Source organism: Plodia interpunctella, chromosome Z (assembly GCF_027563975.2).
Source record: "Plodia interpunctella isolate USDA-ARS_2022_Savannah chromosome Z, ilPloInte3.2, whole genome shotgun sequence".
Classification (NCBI taxonomy): domain Eukaryota; kingdom Metazoa; phylum Arthropoda; class Insecta; order Lepidoptera; family Pyralidae; genus Plodia; species Plodia interpunctella.
Window position 1 is genome coordinate 11441990 of NC_071324.2, and position 21477 is coordinate 11463466.

The 21477-nt window shown below is 36.4% G+C and overlaps 1 protein-coding gene across 1 annotated transcript; it reads right to left on the bottom strand.

Annotated features, from left to right (window-relative positions):
- Positions 1–333: 333 nt before the first annotated feature.
- On the bottom strand, positions 334–20653 carry LOC128682963 (inositol polyphosphate-4-phosphatase type I A-like). Its single transcript, XM_053768053.2, has 20 exons — positions 20238–20653; positions 19825–19980; positions 19456–19647; positions 18440–18588; positions 17947–18108; positions 17088–17237; positions 15879–16084; positions 14708–14898; positions 14193–14349; positions 13880–14070; positions 13391–13506; positions 12697–13140; positions 7202–7361; positions 5896–6086; positions 4955–5166; positions 4261–4357; positions 3566–3746; positions 3025–3147; positions 2197–2332; positions 334–1189 (listed from the first exon to the last, which is right to left on the bottom strand). The coding sequence occupies exons 1-20, from the start codon at positions 20353–20355 to the stop codon at positions 1057–1059; spliced, it is 3465 nt and encodes a 1154-aa protein (XP_053624028.1). The 5' UTR covers positions 20356–20653; the 3' UTR covers positions 334–1056.
- Positions 20654–21477: the final 824 nt, after the last annotated feature.

Consider the following 21477-nt stretch of genomic DNA (forward strand, 5'->3'; position numbering starts at 1 on the left):
AAGAATTAAGCAAATCTGAAATTTTCATAAGTCGGTAAATTGGAAAATTCGATAAATTTATATTTAAGTCTTGAAATTTTAACTATTTTTGTTGACATAACTCAACCTGTGAAAGTTGACGAAAGAGGTCAGTAATATTCACTACTGAAACGAATGAACTAAAATGAATGCACCTACATGCATGAACTTGTAGTGACTATACTACACCCTTAAATATTCTTTACCGATCGATAACTTTTACTTTTTTTTTTATATACAGTCACACAATATCCATTTATCGAAAACTCGTAATATATTCGGAAATCTGTTAGTGATATCCTATGTGCTAATTAATTTATTATTTTTTTTGTCACAATAAGAAAATTAAACAATAATCAATTATTAGGTACTTTTGGTGGAAGCTATTTTGAAACACCTCATATAACGATTAAAAATAATTTTAAAAGCTAATTTTTAAGATGCAAATAGCTATGTTCGCGTGTGCTTTGTTTACAACATATAAGTAATTAATTTAAGCACAGTTGTGCTTGATAACGGGTCAGTTACTCACACAGCCAAGGCTCATATGATAAATATCTACATATATATTAATGGGACTTAGCGCGAACCGTACTAGTTTTCATAAAGTCACATTAATAGGATAATTAACTGTGTTGACTTCACTCAAGTGGGAAAAAAATGGCGAAAAAAAATATTAATAGTAGGGTAGAGTGATTGTTGCGAAACTGCACCCACCACCACAATTTTACAATGCAAATTCGCCAGTCTGGCTGCAACATGCGTTGAAATGTCAACTATATCGACGCGACTAACGACGCGCAACATATCGTTCTTTCCTTTTCATTACAATTCACACGAGTGAGAGCGACAGTGTGTCTCACTCGAGACAATAGAAATGAGTGGGATAGAGCGACAAGTGGCACGTCAAATGTTCTATAGTGTGTTCGTGGGTTTAAATAAAAAAGGTTAGTGCTAGGTCCCGTTAATATTGACACACCTGTATTATAAATTCAAAAACCCGCAAAATATTATCTGTACCATGATTTTCTTACAGTCTTAGGTAGGGGAAGCGCCGTAAGTCCCCGCAGGAGGCCTATACTCGGGGGGCAGTGCCATGACTTGCTTCTTCGCGAACGCATACTTTCTTATACCGATGTTCTTGTATGTATTTTCGCGGCGACACCCCTCGCTGATGAGGAAAATATACAATCTCGCATAATATTCTTATAGAAATGTAATTTGAGCTATGCTATTGTGTGAGCCTAGGCAGCTGTAAATCAACAATAGCATTCCCAAGAAGAGTTGACGTCAGGCCGGCAATATATATATATATATATATATATATGTTGGTACCATATGTTGGTACCATAATAAATAAAATCTTTATACTTATATTTACATATACCAAAAACCAAGTCCTCAGTCGCGTCTGTCTGTTCGCGATAAACTAACTCACACATTACTGCACGGATTTGAATGCGGTTTTCATCAATATATAGTGTGATTTCTGGATAAGGTTTAGCTGTATAATTTTGTATGCTTTTACTCGAGCGCAGCCGGGACGAGACGCGGCGTACTAATATTATACATGCGAAAGTTTGTGAGGATGTAGGTGTGTATGTATGTTACTGTTTCACGCAAAATCTTCTAATTGTTATGAAATTTATCAGCCGAGTAGAATATAACCTGGAATAACACAAAAAGTACTTTTATCCCAAAATTACTACGGTACAGAATCTTCGTAGTATATTATATAAACATATTTAGGGTTACTGGTATCTAACGCATAACCTTCCAAAGGCGCATAAGGTACATAGAGACTAACATCTTTTGTTCTACGACTTTTGTCTAAACGTGATAAATACAAAAAAAATCCTTTTTTTAGTTTTAATGCTGCTTCTATAAAAAATTAACTCTATGTTCGATTCCGCTACATAACGCTACTGTGAGACAGTACAGTAGTGTTGCTTGGCTATTACATAGAGTTAATATGTGAATAGAATCGCAAAAATTAAAACAAAAATCTAATCACGAAAATTCGTAGAATGAAAGTTGCTTGTTTTGACGTACCCAAGTAGTCTTTAGGCGGTTTTGCGTTTGATACCAGTAGACAGTAATATTAAATAAACAAATAACAAAATTGTCCCTATATCCCCATTCGACCATCTTACCCCAGGTAGACCATATTTGTTTTACCTGCGCATGATGTCGAGCGCCTTCTGCAGCTCGTGGTCAGCGAGGTGGTACTCAGTCGCGAGGATGGCACTCTGCTCCAGGGTGACCGACATACCTGTCCTGTCTTTGGCACTCTTACACGATGTAAACCTTATACCTATAGCCCAGAGAAATTCAAATTGTTTTCAACAGTGCTCGGAACACAGATAGCCGCTAAATTTTTTGATAAATTTATTGTAATAACACTTTGTTTTTTAACGGTGCTCCCACACGGACAGCAACAAAATTTTTGCTCTGCTGTGGAATTTTTAACAGATTATATTTTTTTTGCAATAATCACTGTGTCTTACTCAGCCTTGACATTGGCAAAATCGTCGTTTGACTAAACGATGGAGCCATAAAATTTAATTTAAAAGGAAGTGAAATTTTTTGATAATAGTTGTTGTCTTTGTTCACACTTTTGCATGAATTTGTTAAGGCTATCTAATGGGACACTAGCTCCACAAATTTTTATAATTTTACACCATAGGTCTTTTATGGGTTCCTGAATCGAACACTGGAAAGGTCTAATTTAGCTTACAAGACTTCAAGTATACTACTATCAAACCACGGCAAATTACATAAGTCTGTAATCCTAACTAATATTATAAATACGAACGTAATTTTGTTACCCCTTCACGCTTTATCTGCACGACCAATCAACTTGAAATTTTGCACGCATGTAGTTTGAAGTATGGAGAAGGACATAGGGTTCATTTCGTCTCGGAAAAATAACTGTTCCTGTGGGAGATTTAAGCAGGCGAAGCCGCGGGCATAAAGTGGTAACATTTTTTAAATAACTATACTTACCGTTCATAAGCCTAGTAGCGAGTGCCGCCAATTGGAGTACTTCAATATTTTTTGGCACTTTCTTATGTACTGCTATCCTCAAATTTTCCATAACTTCTTCCAGTGGTTTTGTTCGTGATGAAGCTGTGAAAAAGTATGAAGACGCTATATGTATATTTAAAGTTTGATAAAAAATATCATTAGGTATATAAAAAGTCGCCGTCTGGCTGTTTCTAAGCTTTATTTGTTTTTGTAGTACAGTCAACAGCACATCAAGTTACTCTGCATGAATCTCTATGGCGCCGTAATAGCGGCGAGTTTGCAATGAATTTGGGTAGGTTTTCTTATGCACACTTAGGTCCACACGCCTGAATTCCTCAATTTCTTACCTGTCATACCTCAACAGGTAAGAATGAGACTATACGACTCCAGTCTTTTAATTAGCCCTGTGTTTCATACTTTCATTATTAAATAGTAATATATATATATATGAATGTAATATAAATAATTGTAAATACGATTTAACGATCAGTTTTTATCGACAACTAATGCAAATATTCACCTCTATTGGAATGGTCCATGGGGAAGATCTTAGAATACTTATGGTAGTACTTGCTGAGGCGGTCCATGTTATCTGTGTTGGAGTGGTACTGCGGCAATGTCTCGCCGAGCGCCTCGGCCAGTGTTGCCTTCTCGTTGATGCCGATGTTGAAGAACACTGCCGTTATTGTGAACGACAGGTGCTGGAAACAAATATATTGTACTAATCGCGCCACGGGGCTTCGCTCCCGTGAGAATTTCGGGATAAAAAGTACCCTATGTGTTGTTTCACGTTGTATTGTACCAGTGTACCAAATTTCATATCGATCCAACGAGTAGATTTTGCGTTAAAGAGTAACAAACATACACACATACATCATCACAAACTTTCGCATTTATAATATTATAGTAGAATACTGGCGGCCCGGCTTCGCTCTGATAAAATCATAATAAATTATTTATTTCAAACACACACGTCTGGGCGAAATGGTCCCAGGGCTGATCGCCCGGGTCAGGTGCTCGTACAGGCATCCCCAAAAAAAAAAAGTAATACCCATGACAAATTGTCACCAAAATTACACAAGTCATATAACACTAATTAGTAAAATCAGGCAACATTTCAACACACGTGTATACAGCAAATTTAAAAACTATTAAATTATATTTTCCTAACGTAAGCTAATTTGTATGATCGTATAATACTAATAGAATACTGACCTCTTTACACGTAAACATGGAGAACAAGGAATCTGACACCGGTATGTGTACAGTGAGCGCGCCTCGACTGCCGCTCACTTGAGGTACGGACATGTTGCTGCAACACGCATAAATACATAGAAACATTAAACTTATTCATTTATTGTTTCTCCGTGCGGTTGCCTCGGAAAAATAGGCAACGATTCGGAGAAATAGATAAAAATTAACAACAGATTAAATTAACATTGAGTTCGTCATTTGTTTATGTATGAAGGTGTGTATCTGTTTTCGTCTATATTTTTAGGTGAATAAAAAAATGTATTAATCGTTGTCACTCATCCGCTTGTTTAATCAATTTAATTAATAGTTTGAGTATTTTTTTACTGGAAGAATAATTGGCGGTGAAGAATATACCGATAATTTTCACAACCACTTTGCGTATATGAACATATTTATATCCTTTGGTAATGATTAATTCCCATTATTTCTTTCCAAACACGTTGTATTATTGCATTATTACTTAAAGACTGTCGTGGTATGAATATGGTGCTGTTGAATATATTAACTGTAATTTCAGTAAAATTGTATTATTTATCACGATTTGTGGCCAAGATGCCCACGAATGTTTACCGCCAAAACGTCAGTCCTCAGTGCTGTCCTCTGACGGGCTAATATTGTAGTAATATTCCCTATGAATCATTGAACAAATACTCACCCGTGTCCAACTTTGGTGAGCGTGAAGACAACAGTCTGCAGATCCTCGACCGCGACAACCATGTCGCCCCACATCGCGCGCTCGCGGGCGTGCAAGCTGAGCAAACCCTCGAACCCACACAACGGCCCCAGCCCGCTGCTGAGCGTCTTCACCACCACGTCACTGGCCACGGAGCACAGCCAACAGAGCAGCCCAGTCGTTACTGTCGCCAACTGGGGAAAAAATTGAGCCATCATAAAAATAGACATTCTTCTTCTTTCCGTGTGTGTTATCACCAACACAGATGTTATTCAAGTCGCCTTAAGGCATCTGACGTGACTTTTACGAAAACAAACACACGACAAAAGTGGCATGTAAAAATAGAGGTGAGCTGTCTATAGAGAATAGGAAATATGTGGACGTACTTTTGGCTGGCAACAATACACTCAGAAATTCAAATATATCATGTTTTTTTCATTCCACAATCTGTAAGGACGCTGATATAGAAACATGTGAAACCAATTTAAGATTGTGAGAGAATGCGCTGTCCTTATACCTTTGTACACCAGCTTCCCGACTATACACACACAGAATGTCCTCATATTTTGCGTGAGAGCAACAAACAACCTCACATCATAACATTCTTATTTATATTCGTAAGATAACAAGGGATAGTGTAGACAGGTAAATTACATATACCTATGCTGCTACTATATACATATATACCTGGATATGCTGTTCCTGTCTAAAGCTGTCAAAGTGGCAAAGCCAAGAAATGCTGGCAAGATTTAGTCAAGGATGATACGCGTGTCAATGATCTGACAACTAGTGATGCCAGAGACCGTACGCAGCGGAAAAGAAAAAGCAGGCTGGATGGGCTCTGATGCTCAACGGCTAAAGAAGGAGTCGGGAAAACGCCCCGTGGGAGAGTGAAGTTCTAAAAGTAAATCAAGGTTATTTACCGCTTGTGAGAAGCACGTATCCCGCCTGGTCTGAAGCAACGCCTTCTCCTGAGCCCAGCTGGGTGATTCGCAACGTAACCGCAGAGCCGCGTGCGATATACGCAGCCAACGAGCTGCTTCGTTGCTGCTCCACTTAAGGGACTCCATGTAGCCTTTCAGCTGCTCGATCTTGTCTCCCAGCGAAGTTTTATCTAGGTCACAAGAATATTTCGTTTGTGATAACTTTGTTATACAAATTATCGTATTATCTATCCACATAAAAGAAAACTTTAGGATGGCTAATTATCATCATCTAAGCGGTTAAACCAAGGCCCTTTAACCAACTGTATGTAGGGTCGGTACAGCATGATAGTTCACAGTCTCCTCCACTCCTGTCTGATATGAATAGGTATTAATATATATTAAAATATACTTCGAGGTGTCCACAGTTCACAGAATCTTCACCGAAAGCATGTTTCGGCGAAAAAAAATTTTCAACAACACCTCAAGTTACTTAAACTTTATTATCACGTTCTTACCTTTTTTTTTCGAGGTGAAAATGCCGATTCGCAGAGAGCATGTGGGGCTTGAACCCACTAAAAACACCACGGTATCCCTCTTCACGCTATAAAACCAGGACTGCAGGTACGACAGGCGAATCAGGTTCGTACTTAATCTAACCCAATTATGTCAAGCAGAACTGAATTAACCGATTATTTTAATTCAAAATTATCTAGATTTTAAGAAATCAAAAAATTTTCGAACACACGTGCTTTCGATGAAGAGTGATTCTGTGAACTACCCCATATACTTCCTGTTTACCCATATCCTGCCTAATGCACCATCCACTTCTTCTTCAGTCTTCAGTTATTTCTTTTTTCATTAAATCAAAATTTATAACCTTTATTATATACGAGACACATTCCTAGGCACAAAATCACAGTCGAATCTTCAAAATTTTGAAGTTTATTTTTAACACTGCCGGAATGCAACTGGGAAAACTCCTTTCTTATCTATAGTGTTATTGCTAACACTGGTGTCAGGTTTTTTCAAGTCGCCAAAGGCATGACTTTTACGATGACCCACCGACATCCTAATGGCAAGTAGTCGCAAACACTAATGTGCTAACTGTCAAGTAGTGTGCAGGCTCCCTCACGATATTTTCCTTCAACGGAAGCAAGTGATGGTCTATGAAAACTATTATGCATAATTGGTATACAAACTCATGTGGCTGGAGTAAGATTCGAATCACCGTCGGCGTTACGTCGTCTTAACCACTGGACCACCACCGCTACACCGGTTCAACGTTCAGATGAGTGATACTCACCGTCAAGACATACCACGGCCTCCGCCGAGCCCTTGGCCACTGCAGCCAGGGCTTCCTCCACGTTGCTGCTGATGTTTGTCAGATAGGACAGGTGCATGTCCCTCGCTGCTGGGTCCAGCTGCCCTGGAGGAAACCCGGACGAGTCCCTTCGGTCGGAACCCTGTACGGACGATCAAATTTAAAAATTAATAATATTATTATTGTCCTATATTTTAATTTGTATAAATAACTCTAAATAATAATCCTCTCAGTTGGGTTATTACATAAATACTCTCTCTTTCGTCGTTTGACCGTTAAATTACTTCCCGTTAAGCGATAGCCCAAAGTCTGTTTTCCGTTTTAGTCTTGTCAGACTATTGACAGGCTTATTATCCTTCATTACATAATTATTATGCATACGTTATTATATCTAGACTACAACTTTCTAAATTCGTCTAGCAATGTTTGTGGAAAAGAAAAAATACACCTAATATTCCCACAATCTTTCAAGTTTATTACATTAGCGTCTAAGTTTTAATGATAAGTCTAAAAGTAACAATGGTAGAATGATCAAAAATCTCAATTCGAATCAGACTTATACATACCTCATGAGTATGTATTCTAAAACATCGTGAGGAAAACTACACAGTATGTTTTTTATTCGTTAATTATTCGGGCAATATCTAGTTAACCAATATTGTAATTTGCAATACACATAGTTATAAAATAGGAAAAGGACATAGAGCCTATATGTCTACAACCAGGGAGAAACTGTTCTCGTGCGAAATACACATAAAGAAAGCCACGAGTAAAACTTCATCATTAAAGGATTTTTTTCTTTTGATCATTTTTGACTGACATAATATTAATAACTTATCATTAAAATAGAATTGTGTTCACAGAGTACTTTGTAATTTATTTGTAATTTATTTTAATTTGGTAAAATAAATTCTTTACAATTAAAAAATATATATTCGCTACAGCTTCGTCAAAATTTAACCAAAATATGCACCATAAGCTTCGTCCATAAAGTCACATGCCATGCTTCGTATTTGGGTTATAACATCTGAAATATGCTCAACAATCTTCGTCAAATATAATAAGACGGTGCCATAATACTGCGGCATTGCCACACTGTCTATCTGAGGTTTTACCATTGTATTTTATTCCTAAACTAATGTGTGCAATGCAAATCGACACATTTACTTTTTGTATGTAAAATAGCTCTAGTATATTAAGTAACCCTAGAACTCCGCTCGACTCAGTCGACAGTATGAATTTCAAGGACTTAAGATATAGTATAGTCATTCGCACACGATTCCCACTCGCGTAATGAGTTAGGGATTAGAGCGTAGTACAAGAGCACAGCGTATAGAAAATAGTTTAACCACCTCGATTTTTTTCTAAATAGCCTGTAAGTGTTCCCCTACTGGGAAAGGGCCTCCCCTTTCTGCTTCCATAGATCTCTATCGGGTGCAATATGATGCCACCCCCCCAGAAATCTCTCTATGTCTCTCTATATCGTATATCCCTCGAAATATAAACAAAAAAGCTAGGGCTCCACTCAGCATATGCCTTGATGTACCTAACAGGTAACGACGAATACGCACATGTACAATACAAGCAATTCGCGAAAGGGCTAAATGTCCCTCTCATCAGTTCGTTTTCCCGGTTCCTTCCGCCGCCATAGAGCGACGGAGCCCAGAAGGGTTTAAGCACTGTATCTCTATGTATTGTGATAGTGTAGTAGAAGACTTATATATATATTTAAATATACGAGTCTTCACAGGATTATATTCCTTGTTTACTTATTTATTAAATAATCGCTCCAAATAAGACTATTTATAATCAAATTTCGAACTTAATGCTGAAAGCGAAACAGAGAATTATGCTGTGAGATGCAAAAATAACACTAAATATACAATATTCTTACATATACTTAAATTTTAATGTATTCCAATAAAAATAATAGAAATTATAGGTACATACAAACAATGCAACAGTAAAATAATAATGAAACAAACATAACATGTTTTTTTACAATAATTAAAAACACATATTCAAAAACAGCTATAAACACATGGAATTAAGTAGATATATAAATTATAAGAATTAACAACATTCGTCCAAAGCTTGAGCCAATATTATAAATAATCGACGACCTCGGTGGCGCTGTGGTAAAGTGCTTGCCTCTGAACCGAGAGGTCCCGGGTTCAATCCCCGGTCGGGTCATGATGGAAAATGATATTTTTCTGATTGTCCCGGGTCTTGGATGTTTATCTACTCGTATATGTGTATTTGTTATAAAATATAGTATCGTTGAGTTGGTATCCCATAACACAAGTCTCGAACTTACTTTGGGGCTAGCTCAATCTGTGTGATTTGTCCTAATATATTTATTATTATTATTTATTGACTAATTATCGTTAATTCGTTTTAAAATAATGATAATAAATTCGCTTAGCGCCGGTGGACACAACCAGGAAAAATTTCAGACAGTCGCCTAAGCAAAATTTGTGAAAATTTGTAAATGTTTGTTACTTTTTCACGCTTAATCTACTGGACCGGTTATTAAGAAATTTGGTACACGGGTAGAATATAACCTGGAATAACATATAGGGTACTTTTTATCCCGAAATTCCCACGGGATGCGACGCCCCGGGGCGCAGCTAGTAGCTTTAATAAATATATAAATGCGATCACCAAAAAACGAATGGACTAATTTTGATGAAATTTGGCACACAGACAAAATATAACCTGGAAATGCACATAGGGTAACTTTTATCCCGAAATTCCTACGGGAGTGGAACTAGAGACGGGATAGGGCAGCTAGTAATGATGCATATAAGTACTAATTCTAAAAAGAGTATTATAGCATTTAGCTTCATCATAAGTTTAATTATAATCCGATTTATCTCTATAGGGCATTTTTGCTAAAGCACCATATCTTATCAAGGACATATTCATTTTTCTTTACTATTGTCCCACTACTGGGAAAAGCTCTACCCATAGTAAGCCCCAATATTAACTATGATAAACGCGCGTGGAAACGAAAGTTTATACAAAATTACATTGCTGTAACATTACATAATTTTTCTTTCGCGCGGCCAATGCATGAGCTTATGTAGGCACCATAAAAATGTGTGTATTCATCTTATCACTGCTTTACAGAAAATCACAATTTTTTACTTTATTACTCGACATTAAGGAGTGAAGCCCGGAGCGTAGCTTTTATATAAAACAGACAATGGACTCCAACGCTCAATGTTAACGCAAGCAACCGGAAAAACGATAAGAAACAGAAATAGCTACTATAGCCACCTAGGTACCAGGTTCAAATCGGATATCTTCAAATAGTGAGTGGATGAAGACTGGACCATTGCATCTATAACAAACTTATACATGGATATATTATCATCCAATCCATCATAGTGCTGGCTATGTATTTGCTTTTATAAACATCATCATTCTCATCTCAGCATGTATCAGACCACAGCTGAACATAGACCCCACTCTTTCGCAATGTTTCGTAGAAATGTATCCTTATCTTTACATATTATAAAACAAAGTCCACCTGTGGCGTCTTTCTGTCTGTTCGCGATAAACTCATAAACTGACGCATCGATTTTCATGCGGTTTTCACCAATAGATAGTGGGATTCCTGATGAAGGTTTAGGTGTAAAATTTATTACATTTTTACACGTGCGAAGCCGGGACTGGCAACTAGTCTAATATTTATAATTATATTTAACGGTTGCAAATAACACGGTAACAATCGCAGGTGCATATTAATGAAACTTTCGTATAGAATACCTAGCCTTCATTAGAGAATTCTTCACTAATATAATTCGCACTGCATATAAAATTTAATACATACCAGAGCAATATATATTTTCTCACGGTCAATAAAGCAGCTTGGGTAACAATGTAAAATAAAAGAGACAACAGAAATGGCATTACACACGCCTGCATTTACATACGCAAATATAACACGACTCTTATAAATATAACTTCAATTCAGAAGCGTCTTAATACAACGCAAAATATTCGCGTTATAGAAGGTTCAATATGAAATTGTTAAACATCTCTTCTAGCTGTCATGACGCTTTACAATGAGAACATTCAGAAATAAGGACCTTTTGCTTTGAAAACTAGCACTCGTTTTAAATTGAGGACGTTTTGCTCTGAGAGCATTATGTATTGCAGTCGATGTGCACCCAAGGACGTTTAGCTTCCAAAACCTCCTGATCCGTAAAGTCAATCCAAACTAATACTATAAATGCGAAAGTAAGTTTGTTTGTTTGTTACCTCTTCACGCATTATCTACTAGACCGATTGTCATGAAATTTGTTACACGGGTAGAAAATAACCTGGAATAACACTTAGGGTACTTTTTATCCCGGAATTCCCACGGGAGCGAAGCCCCGGGGCGCAGCTAGTAAACTATAGTTAGGAATATCGTTAACTTATTGGCGTTTTACCATTTCTCCTACTAAGTTAATACATGAGTAGCTAACCCTTGTCCGCAGGTCCGATCAATAACTACATCTATTCCAAATTTAATCAAAACTCCGTGAAAGCCGTGACAGACAGAATTATAAACTTTGGTATTTATAATATCAAATATAAACTCAATAAAATATATAAAATCAAGTACTCACTTGACTTGTAATATTACAGGTGACAGATAGCCCTCTTTACAAACATTATTTTTACTAACAGTCAATTATAAAGAATCTCGCACAGCTAAAGTGTGAAGTGATATAATAACTAGAGCCAATTATGACCAAGAATATTTAAAAATGGCCGTTTCGAGAATAATTCTTGAGTTAATTAGATTTATTATGATAAGGTAATAAATTTGAGAATTTATTCACATATAATACACAACTCGCAAAATCGTATCTTAAATGGGTAAGCAACAAAGCAAATAATCGCACGCATTCTGGTCGTGGAAAGATAAGATTTGTATATTTGGTTTGTAATAAATAACTAACAAACTAATTGGCAATTTTGATGAAATTTGACACACAGATCGTTGAAACCTTCAGGAGTAACATAGGATACTTTTGTATTATGGTTTTACCCGAGCAAAGCAGGTGCGGACCGCTTTTATTACAATAAATAATAATGTTTTTAAATTAAAAAGCAGGTCAAAGAATACATTAATTATGTTGTTTTTAATTTAAGACCTTATGTAGTAGCAATAAGGTAGTTCGTTGATTGATGATTTCATTCGGGTTCAGTGCAGTGGGATGCATTATTATACTCAAACGTATACGTAACTTATAAACTCGATACACTGACTGTACGGACATTCATCGGCGGACGTATTTTTCTCATAGTAATATTGTCCAGGGTGAGACAATACATTTACCAACTAACATTTATTTGCCACTAGATGTCACGTGAGATGCATTTACCAATAGCCAATAACACTCTCGATAAGACGAACTATATGAGTACTATATCTATTTACAAGATTCGACAAAACATTCTAAGAAGAAAATTATTACCTTTTTCTTGTCATTGCCTCCAATGCTTTTCATCAGACTCCTGTAGGACACGAGCTCCAACGACGCGGAACTTTTGAAATCGTCCCTCAAACTCCCGTGTCTCACTTTGTTACTATCGAACGATAGACTCTGCGTGTCGTTCAACCGCGACTTCGCGGGTGAACGAACGGACCTGAACGACAGGTTCAGATTGTTCCGTTCTTTTTTCTCACTCTTGAAATAGTTGTTGTAGAAATGAAGTTCAGTTTTGAGCTCTTTGTTGTTGTTCTGCTGGCAGTTGTTCGCGAATATGTTGGGCACGCTCGACGAGAGGGTTGGGAAGTCGACCGTGGGCGATGTTTCTTTGGAGCTGGAGCTTGAAGATGCGTCGAAGGTGTCGCAGTCTGAGCTCATGGTATCGAACATGGAATATAGTTCTGTGAGGCGGACTATTGTGGACATAGCCTGCGGAAGATTAGTAGAACATAGTAAGTTGATGTAAAGTCGTCTGGTCATAGGATATCTATATAGCGAAACTATAAATAAATGAACAAATCACACAGATGAGTTCCCACCAAAGTAAGTTCGGAACTTGTATTGTGGGATCCTTAAACGATATTATATTTTATAAACATCCAAGGCCAATGTAACTAAGATCATTATAAGATATAAGATCATCATCCCACCTTGACCTGACCTACAGAAGTATACGCACCTGTGTTTCGTTATTGTCCGTGTAATTATTTTCCGGCCAACCAATAAACGATAACGTTTCTTCAATGGAGGTCGGTTCAAACAACGCGAGTAAACTTTTGACTTTACTTTTCATTCCTGAAACAATTTAAACCGATATTTAATAATGAGTTTTTTTTATTGTAGATGTAGCAATTATTGTATCCTCTCAAGAGATTAATTGCCATTAGCCTAATTGCCATTTCCAACAAAATACGCGTAGCTGAGGCAGACGAGTGGGGAAGCGGTTTCACCACTGTTTCACGGAAAACAAAACGTGAAATAGCATGTCTCCAATGATACACTATGGCTATTTTTTCACTTAAATATATTATTCACTATTTTCATAACAGTTTTTTCTTTCACTATTTCATAAAGAGTCATCGAAAAGGACTATTTTATTGTTATTAAATTCAGAAATCGATTTTTTGATATGTAGGTTTTGAACTATAGACCACTCGGTGGCACTCACCCTCGACCACAGGAGCGACAGCGGCCGCTTGCTTCGCCAACAAAAGCATAAGGACTTTGTCGAGGTCCTGGCTAACTTCGTCTCTCAGACGCCTAACAGCCAACACGTTCTCATATTCCGCTTGTATCTTGTTGGTCACTGAATTCAACTCCGCTTTGGCACTGTTCACATCTTTCACCTTTTGTACTAACCTGTAATAAATATTTCAATTAGCATAGCATTGAACAAAATTAAAATGGCGCTAATGCACCTATGTACCATCTTAACAAAATGTTATTTTATTCAGTACACGAAAAACGACTCTAACACTTACGAAATAAGGCCGCCAGTCCTTTCTGCCTTGTGCGTGTGAGCAGCGAAGGCGCCGACAGTGATGACATCATGGAAGCCAGTCTTGTTCAGGGTGTCGTTGTGTACCCACATGCGTTGGAGGTGAAGATTTATTGGCGCGAATTCCAAACTAGCTTCATCTGCAATTAAAACAATTACCGTCTGCCTCTTATTCATACTAACTAATAAATGCAAAAGTCTGTCTATTTATCTGTCTGTCTGTTCCGCTTTCACGGCTAAACCATTGGACCGATTTTATATACATTGAAAATGAAATTTAATTTTTTACATTAAATTCTTCTTTCTTAAATTAGTTTACTATACCTATATTTTTTGAGCTCCTCCGTGCTTCGAAAGGCAAGTTAAGCCATTGTTCGCGATTGTATTTCCGATCGTTAAAACCCGCCAACTCGCAATGGCGCAGCGTCCAATGAAGGCCATCAGCGTCCCCATCAGTGGGAACGTTTAAATGGCTGACGATGGTGATGTCAAACAAACCTTTCCTGCTGGAAGGTTTGAAGTGTGCACTGTCCACCTGCTGCATGCACAGCTTGGAGTGACAGTAGTGCTTCAGTAGAGACACGTGCACGCTGACCAGCTCCAGTTGTCTCGACTGCCACTGGCTGCACATCTCGCCTACTGACAGGAGCTCTTCTAGAAGCTCCTTCTCTCGCTGGATATAGATATCCCTGTCGGAAAACATAGGGTAGTTGCCACTAATTGAAATACATGTATATTTTTGTTGCGCCATTGACACAGCTTCCAATCTTGTGAATATAAAATCAATTACTAAAATATTAAAGACTAAAATACTTATGTAAATATCAGTGTTTTCTATTCATTTCAATCTGAAGGTAGCACCAATTAGAGGAAATTTGGAAATTAATATAGGCTTCTATGGTCCATACCATAGACATACCTTGGATGGTAGTCACGTGATGATAAAGGAAGATAGAGGAAGAGATAATAAATGAAGGATGTAAAAAGGGTTATGGATTTTAAATTGAATGGGAAAAGAAGTAGGAGAAGGTCGAAGATGATATAGATAGCCATTAGGCAGGATATGGCCAAATTTTAAGTAAATATACAGTTAACATCATTCATGGAAAGTATAGGAAAATGACATACTGTATCGACCTCACATAAAATGGGATAAAGAGTGATGGATGATGATTGAAGATTAATATACTTACAGAAATATAAAAACATAATATCTCTATACATGGTTACAGTTATCAAACGAAAAACCTTCTAAAGACCACTTGGGTACATCAAAACAAGCAACTTTTATTCTACGACTTTTCGTGATTTGTAGTTTTTTTTTTCATATAAAAAAATACAATCTAATTTGTGATTCTACACAACTAAACTCTATGTAATAGCCGAGCAATGAGACAATGTAGGTAAAGTCCAACATTAGTTAACGTTTTATAGAAACGACATTAAAAGTTTAAAAAAAAACTTCAAATAGGATTTTTTTTTTTATCACGTTTAGACAAAAGTCGTATAACAAAAGATGAAGAAGAAGGTGCATAGAGACTAACTCTATGCACCTTATGCGCCTTTTGAAGGTTATGCGTTAGATACCAGTAACCGAAGATAACAGTACCACTTATTTATACTAAATAAAACTTACAAAACTAAACAACAGAAAACAACTTAAACTTACAAAAGCTGCATCGGCATGGCATAGCACAGTTTCGGTTCGGCCATGATCTCGTGCACAGTTATATCCCCGCCTAACCCTGAGTGAAATCTGTACGTGACTTGTTGGCTGTTTGCGAAGTTTTGCTTCAACAAACTGCCACACGAGGGGAACTTGAGTTTGAGGCCTAGTCGGGGAGGCAACGACTGCGACCGACGATGGCATAACACCTGGAAATAGAGTCAAACTAAGGCGCTGTCCGTCCATGACACACCCCAAAAATGGTACAGGTCTAAATGAAAAATCGTCTAAACTAGATAGGCAACAAAGCTAGTCTCGGTCATCTTAAGAAAATTAATGTGAGTAATAATAAAAATCATATACAATATTCTACCTACGTAATTTCTCGGCTTATTGTAAACATAATGTGATTTTGCATCGTTGTGAAAGTCGTTGTGATTGTGAATTAGAATATTGCTATATAAAATCAAAATCAAATCACTTATTCAATAATTAGACCTTCACAGGCACTTTTTCACATCCTATTCTAAATTAAATGATATTTACCAAAGCTACAAACTACTAGCATTTCGGAACGACCACTGCTGAGAAGAAATGCCGAAAGAAATTCATTCAAACAGTGTTGGCCCCTATCATGCCATAAGGGCTTACCATTACTTAAATATAAATGTACGTATCATTTTTCATCAGTAATATAACAATGTAAGTACACAATAAAGTACATGGTCAAAAGGTATACTGAAACATATTATGATTGTGATTGAGTGCAGATGAAAATATAATTCTAATAACGTGCAATAAAATGTTATAAAGTGCAATCAAAACAGATTTACACGAAATATAATTAGCGACCCCCTTTAAAATTTTAGTCTGTGGAGAAATATTTACGATTTTGACAAGGCGCTAAAATTACCAATAACACTTATGGAAGTCAACAATGTCCTTACAACTAAGTCTACTACCGATTTCGAAAGAGTATATACATTAGGTACATATTACAAAAATAAGTCCCACTATTGGTTCTGTATGTTTACATGAACGCGATAAACTCAAAAACTACCGGACAGATTGTTGTACAGTCCCCACTAATAGTGTATTTCCTGGCGAATGTTTAGTTAGGTGTATAAATTATTATGGCATTATCAGAGCAAAGCCAGGACGGATCACTAGTAAGTAAATAAAAGCATTGAGTGTCCAGACTCCCATAGTTACCTTCTGCGGTATATCTATACTGTTCTTGTCATTTGTGTGTGTCGGCGAAGTGCCAATGTAGGTAGGTTCTAAACTCCATCCATTTATGGTCACAAAGCCGATCGACTGATTCTCTCTTGTTTGAAGGGCCACTCGTAACCTTTGCGCTTCCTATGAAACGATTAATATATTTTATAACAAGTGAATTGTAAGTCCGGATGGGGTCCCTATATGGTCCATACTAATCTCGACCGAACATTAAACATGAATCGATTTGTTTTGATAGGCCGTGTTTCACTGTTATTCGATATCGATCTCGAGTTTTAGAAACAAGACAAACACTACTGCCTCAGAAGAGTGACTGACGGCGCAAAAGAGAGGTCAGCCATTTTTTTCAAATAAATTTCTTGATCTAATTTCGTGGCGTGTGGTTCCGCCCTATAATAGGACCACCCCATATCCACCCGTGCATGTCATACGAGGCGACTAAGGGACAAAACCTAAAAATTTCGGAAAGGAAACAAGCCTTAAATTTTCAAGATTCGGCAGTGATTTTAGCCTGCCGCCTGCCTGACGTTAACCCTCCTTGGGAATGCTATTATTGCCTATGAGTGTCCACATTAAAATATTATTACTCGTGAATGTCGATTCACGAGTAATTATATTTTAATGTGGACACCACACTGCAAAAATATTTCAAAGCATACATCCATAATATCCAATAATATTTTACACACGTCACGCTTTCACGGCTAAACAGCAAGGCCTAATTTGATGAAATTTGGAATACATATAGTTATTAACCCGAGGACAAACATAAGCTACCGCTAACGCAGCTGCGGACTACAGCTTAACCATATAGTAAATTATGTAAATGTACTTGTATAGTGCTCAGTTGTAATGCAGTAAACCCCATAGGCACAGAGGTCTCAGAGACCCTTTCTTTGACGTCATACACTACGATCCTGACATGGACATCGCCAGTCAGCCCATCGCTGGCTCGGAACAATATGGTCTTCGAAAACGACGGGTTACTGCATGTCTGGAACAAATACATAAATGAATATAAATTTTAAATGTAAGGACCTCAAGTTCAAGGCCACAAGTCATGTCTATTGACTCTTGACGAGTCTCAGTCCCTCGGTCAATACTGTTTTAATGCCCAAGGGCTTCAGACGTACGAAGGGTCAACACAGAATTGACAGTGTTCACAACAATTTTATAATAAAATTTTGGTTGGCTTTAAACTGAAGCCCACCTGAAAATTATCATTTTCTATTGTCAGGTAATTTACCGCACTAGGCTCCATAAAGACAATAAATTTAAATAATAAATCTAGCTTTGTTTATATTATTCTATATTTATGGTTTTACCTCTACTATCTCTGTGTTCCCGTATCGCACGCACAGTCCTTTGAATTTGATGTACACGACTATATGTGGCGAGGGCGGACGCCCGTGTGTGTCACACAACAAGTTGTCACACGACAGCGCCAGCTCACATAATGGCACTTCGTTCATATCTGTAAACAAGTAACACTTAAGATTACCAATGTTCATTGAGTGGTCTATATGTCTCTTTTGAGTGTTACCGATTGTATTCTACTAAGCCTGAGGTGAATGTAAAAAAATAAACCTATAAAATTTACAACTGCCTGTCTGTCAGAGTCAACCCTAATTCAAAATACTATTGTTGAAGCTATATCCATATCCATACACAGAAGTAACCAAAAATTAAAATATCACTATATGTATATAGTTTTCAATTTATTCATTCCACATAGATTTACCTATTGTTGAACAGAGTTTTTTCTGGCAACAGGTTAAAAAAATATGCATTGAGAAAGGCTGGAAACAAATGTTCCCCTTTGTCAAAAATCAAGTGCAAAGGAATATAAACTCTATATCAGATAGTTTTACAATTATTTTTAAATAAACTGTGATTATCTTATGAGATCATGCATTTAAAAAATTATTCAAATTAGTTCGGGTCAAGAGTCTTTATTTCAGTTCTCTCTGCTGCATTTATGAATATACTATTATTTACTGAACAATACAGACTATTGAATATGTGTACCTAGCAATATAATCTTGGAATCAAAGTCTTGTACTCAAAAAACTCAATTCAAAATTCTCAAAATTAGAGATTGTGGTGCTATATATGTAAAAAAATAATTAAAATATACATATATGTAAACAAGTAAATTAAGCGAGTGGTAGCCACAGTTTAAAAAAAATTAAGTTATTTAAAGAAAAAAGTTTAACATACAAAAAATTACATAAAATAATTATAACAATTACAATGTGAGACCGAACCGAAGTTACGATATATTTATTATATATTCTCAGGTATTTGTTTGAGTTCAAAAGTTTTTGAATTTGTTTCTAACCTATAACAATTCCCTTTTGCATCCTATAGCTTGCTATGTCCAAAACTGGTCTAATCTTGTTTAATCTTTCCTTCAGATCTGCTATCTGTGCTTTTATTGTATTGAAAGAAACCATTTGTATCGCTTTGAGCCACATAGTACGCTCACTTTCATGGAATGTAGCCATTCTGTATGATATTCCATTTTCCCAACCTGCAATTAAGACCAATTACAGTAAATAAAAATAAGCAAGGTAAAGAAAAGGAATTACTATTAACTGCTCGGTCCTAGATAGGGTGATATTTTTTAATTGCAAGATACTAAATATCGATGTAAAATGTATATATACTTTCTTTCTAATCTACAGAAAAATATTTAAAAACTTCATACCAATATGGAATGGCCATTGACCATTTTCATCCTGTGGCTGTATTTTAACTTGATGGTGTCCCAAAATTATGACTCCCACAGGCTCATACCATGGCTCTGGTCCCTTTAAGTAAAAAAGCAGATTCCCTCGCAACCGAAACCATCGTACAGAACAACCTGGGACAAAAATATTGTTAAAATGTTCAATATTGAATATTAAAGAGTATACAAAATAGGACATAGGTTGAGTTAGGGCATTCTCTAAAGATCATTGCTACATCAATAGACCACCTCTTCCCAAGAAAACAGTAAGGATATAAACTCCTCTTGTTATATTAGTCTTGCTAATAAATCATCACCCTGTAGGCTAACATTATAACCCATGCAAAGGAGTAGTAGATCTCCAGCAAATAATAACAATATACAATACTGACCTTCGGATCTGCGAAAAAAGCTATCCTGTTTTTCCTTCAAGACAAGAACGCCTTCGCGATCAAATTTATTTGATGTCTGTGACGCTAATGCAACCAACTCCTGCTTGTTGTATCTCATGGTTAACAAATCACATTATTTTAAATTCAAATAAATAACTCCGACGTACGGTATTCATAAAAATTACAATTCAGTAAGTAGGCACATATTTTAAATCTAAGTAGGTATGTTCTCAATGTCGCATTATTTATGTATACAATGTGCAAAACTGTCTGGACAGAATGTCTGGACATATACTCCAATTTTGATTTCTTTTCATTTAGGTAACTTAATATCTTTAAATAGGTAATTAATAAAATTAGATATAGGTAGATATTTATAAATACCTACACAACGAGCTCAAAAATCTGATTGAAACAAGGAAGGACTTGACTTGTTTTTTTTCCACAGAAAACAAATAGTAATCATAGCTAAAAACATGTTTTTTTAATGCCTCAGCTGCAGGCATAGAAATGCAAATCTATAGGTAACCAGGGATGTATGGATATGAAATTTCGGATTTAGAATTTTTAATTTAAAAATTTCAAAAGCTAAATACTAATCCATACTAATATTGTAAAGAGAAAAGATTTGTATTTTTGTTTATAATGAAGATACTCTTAAATTTTTACCCGAGAGAAACCGGGTCGGGCCGCTTTAAAGTAATAAAATCGTTTCATTTATAGATTATCATTTCGTAGATACTACAATCACTAGTCATTATTCAATATGTGTTTATAACACTGAATGTAATATATCGACTGAAAGAATAATCTAGGCCCTAGGTGATGTCCAGTTGTCACAGAATCACTCATTTTAAAAAGAAAGAAAGAAAGAAAGAAAGAGAGAGAGAGAGCGAGAGAGAGAGAAAGAACTCAGTTGCTCAATGACAGGTCGTTGTAACCGATCTATTATCTAATCTAAAATAAAAACATTAATTTAAGTACCATTTATGAGTCATAGATTTACATTATGAATACAAATTGCTCAGACACGAGTACCTAATCTTGCAAGAGTTAAGATTGTTTGAGGTACGGAACCCCAAAAATTAGAAAAAGGAGAAAATTACGTAAACTGGTTGTCAGGTTTAACCTTTTTCTCATTGCATCGGTGATTAGTGAAATGGTGCAAACATTAGCCACAAATATAAAATATTACAGTTATGTAATGTTCTTAGATCTGTGACCTTGGCAAACCCACAGA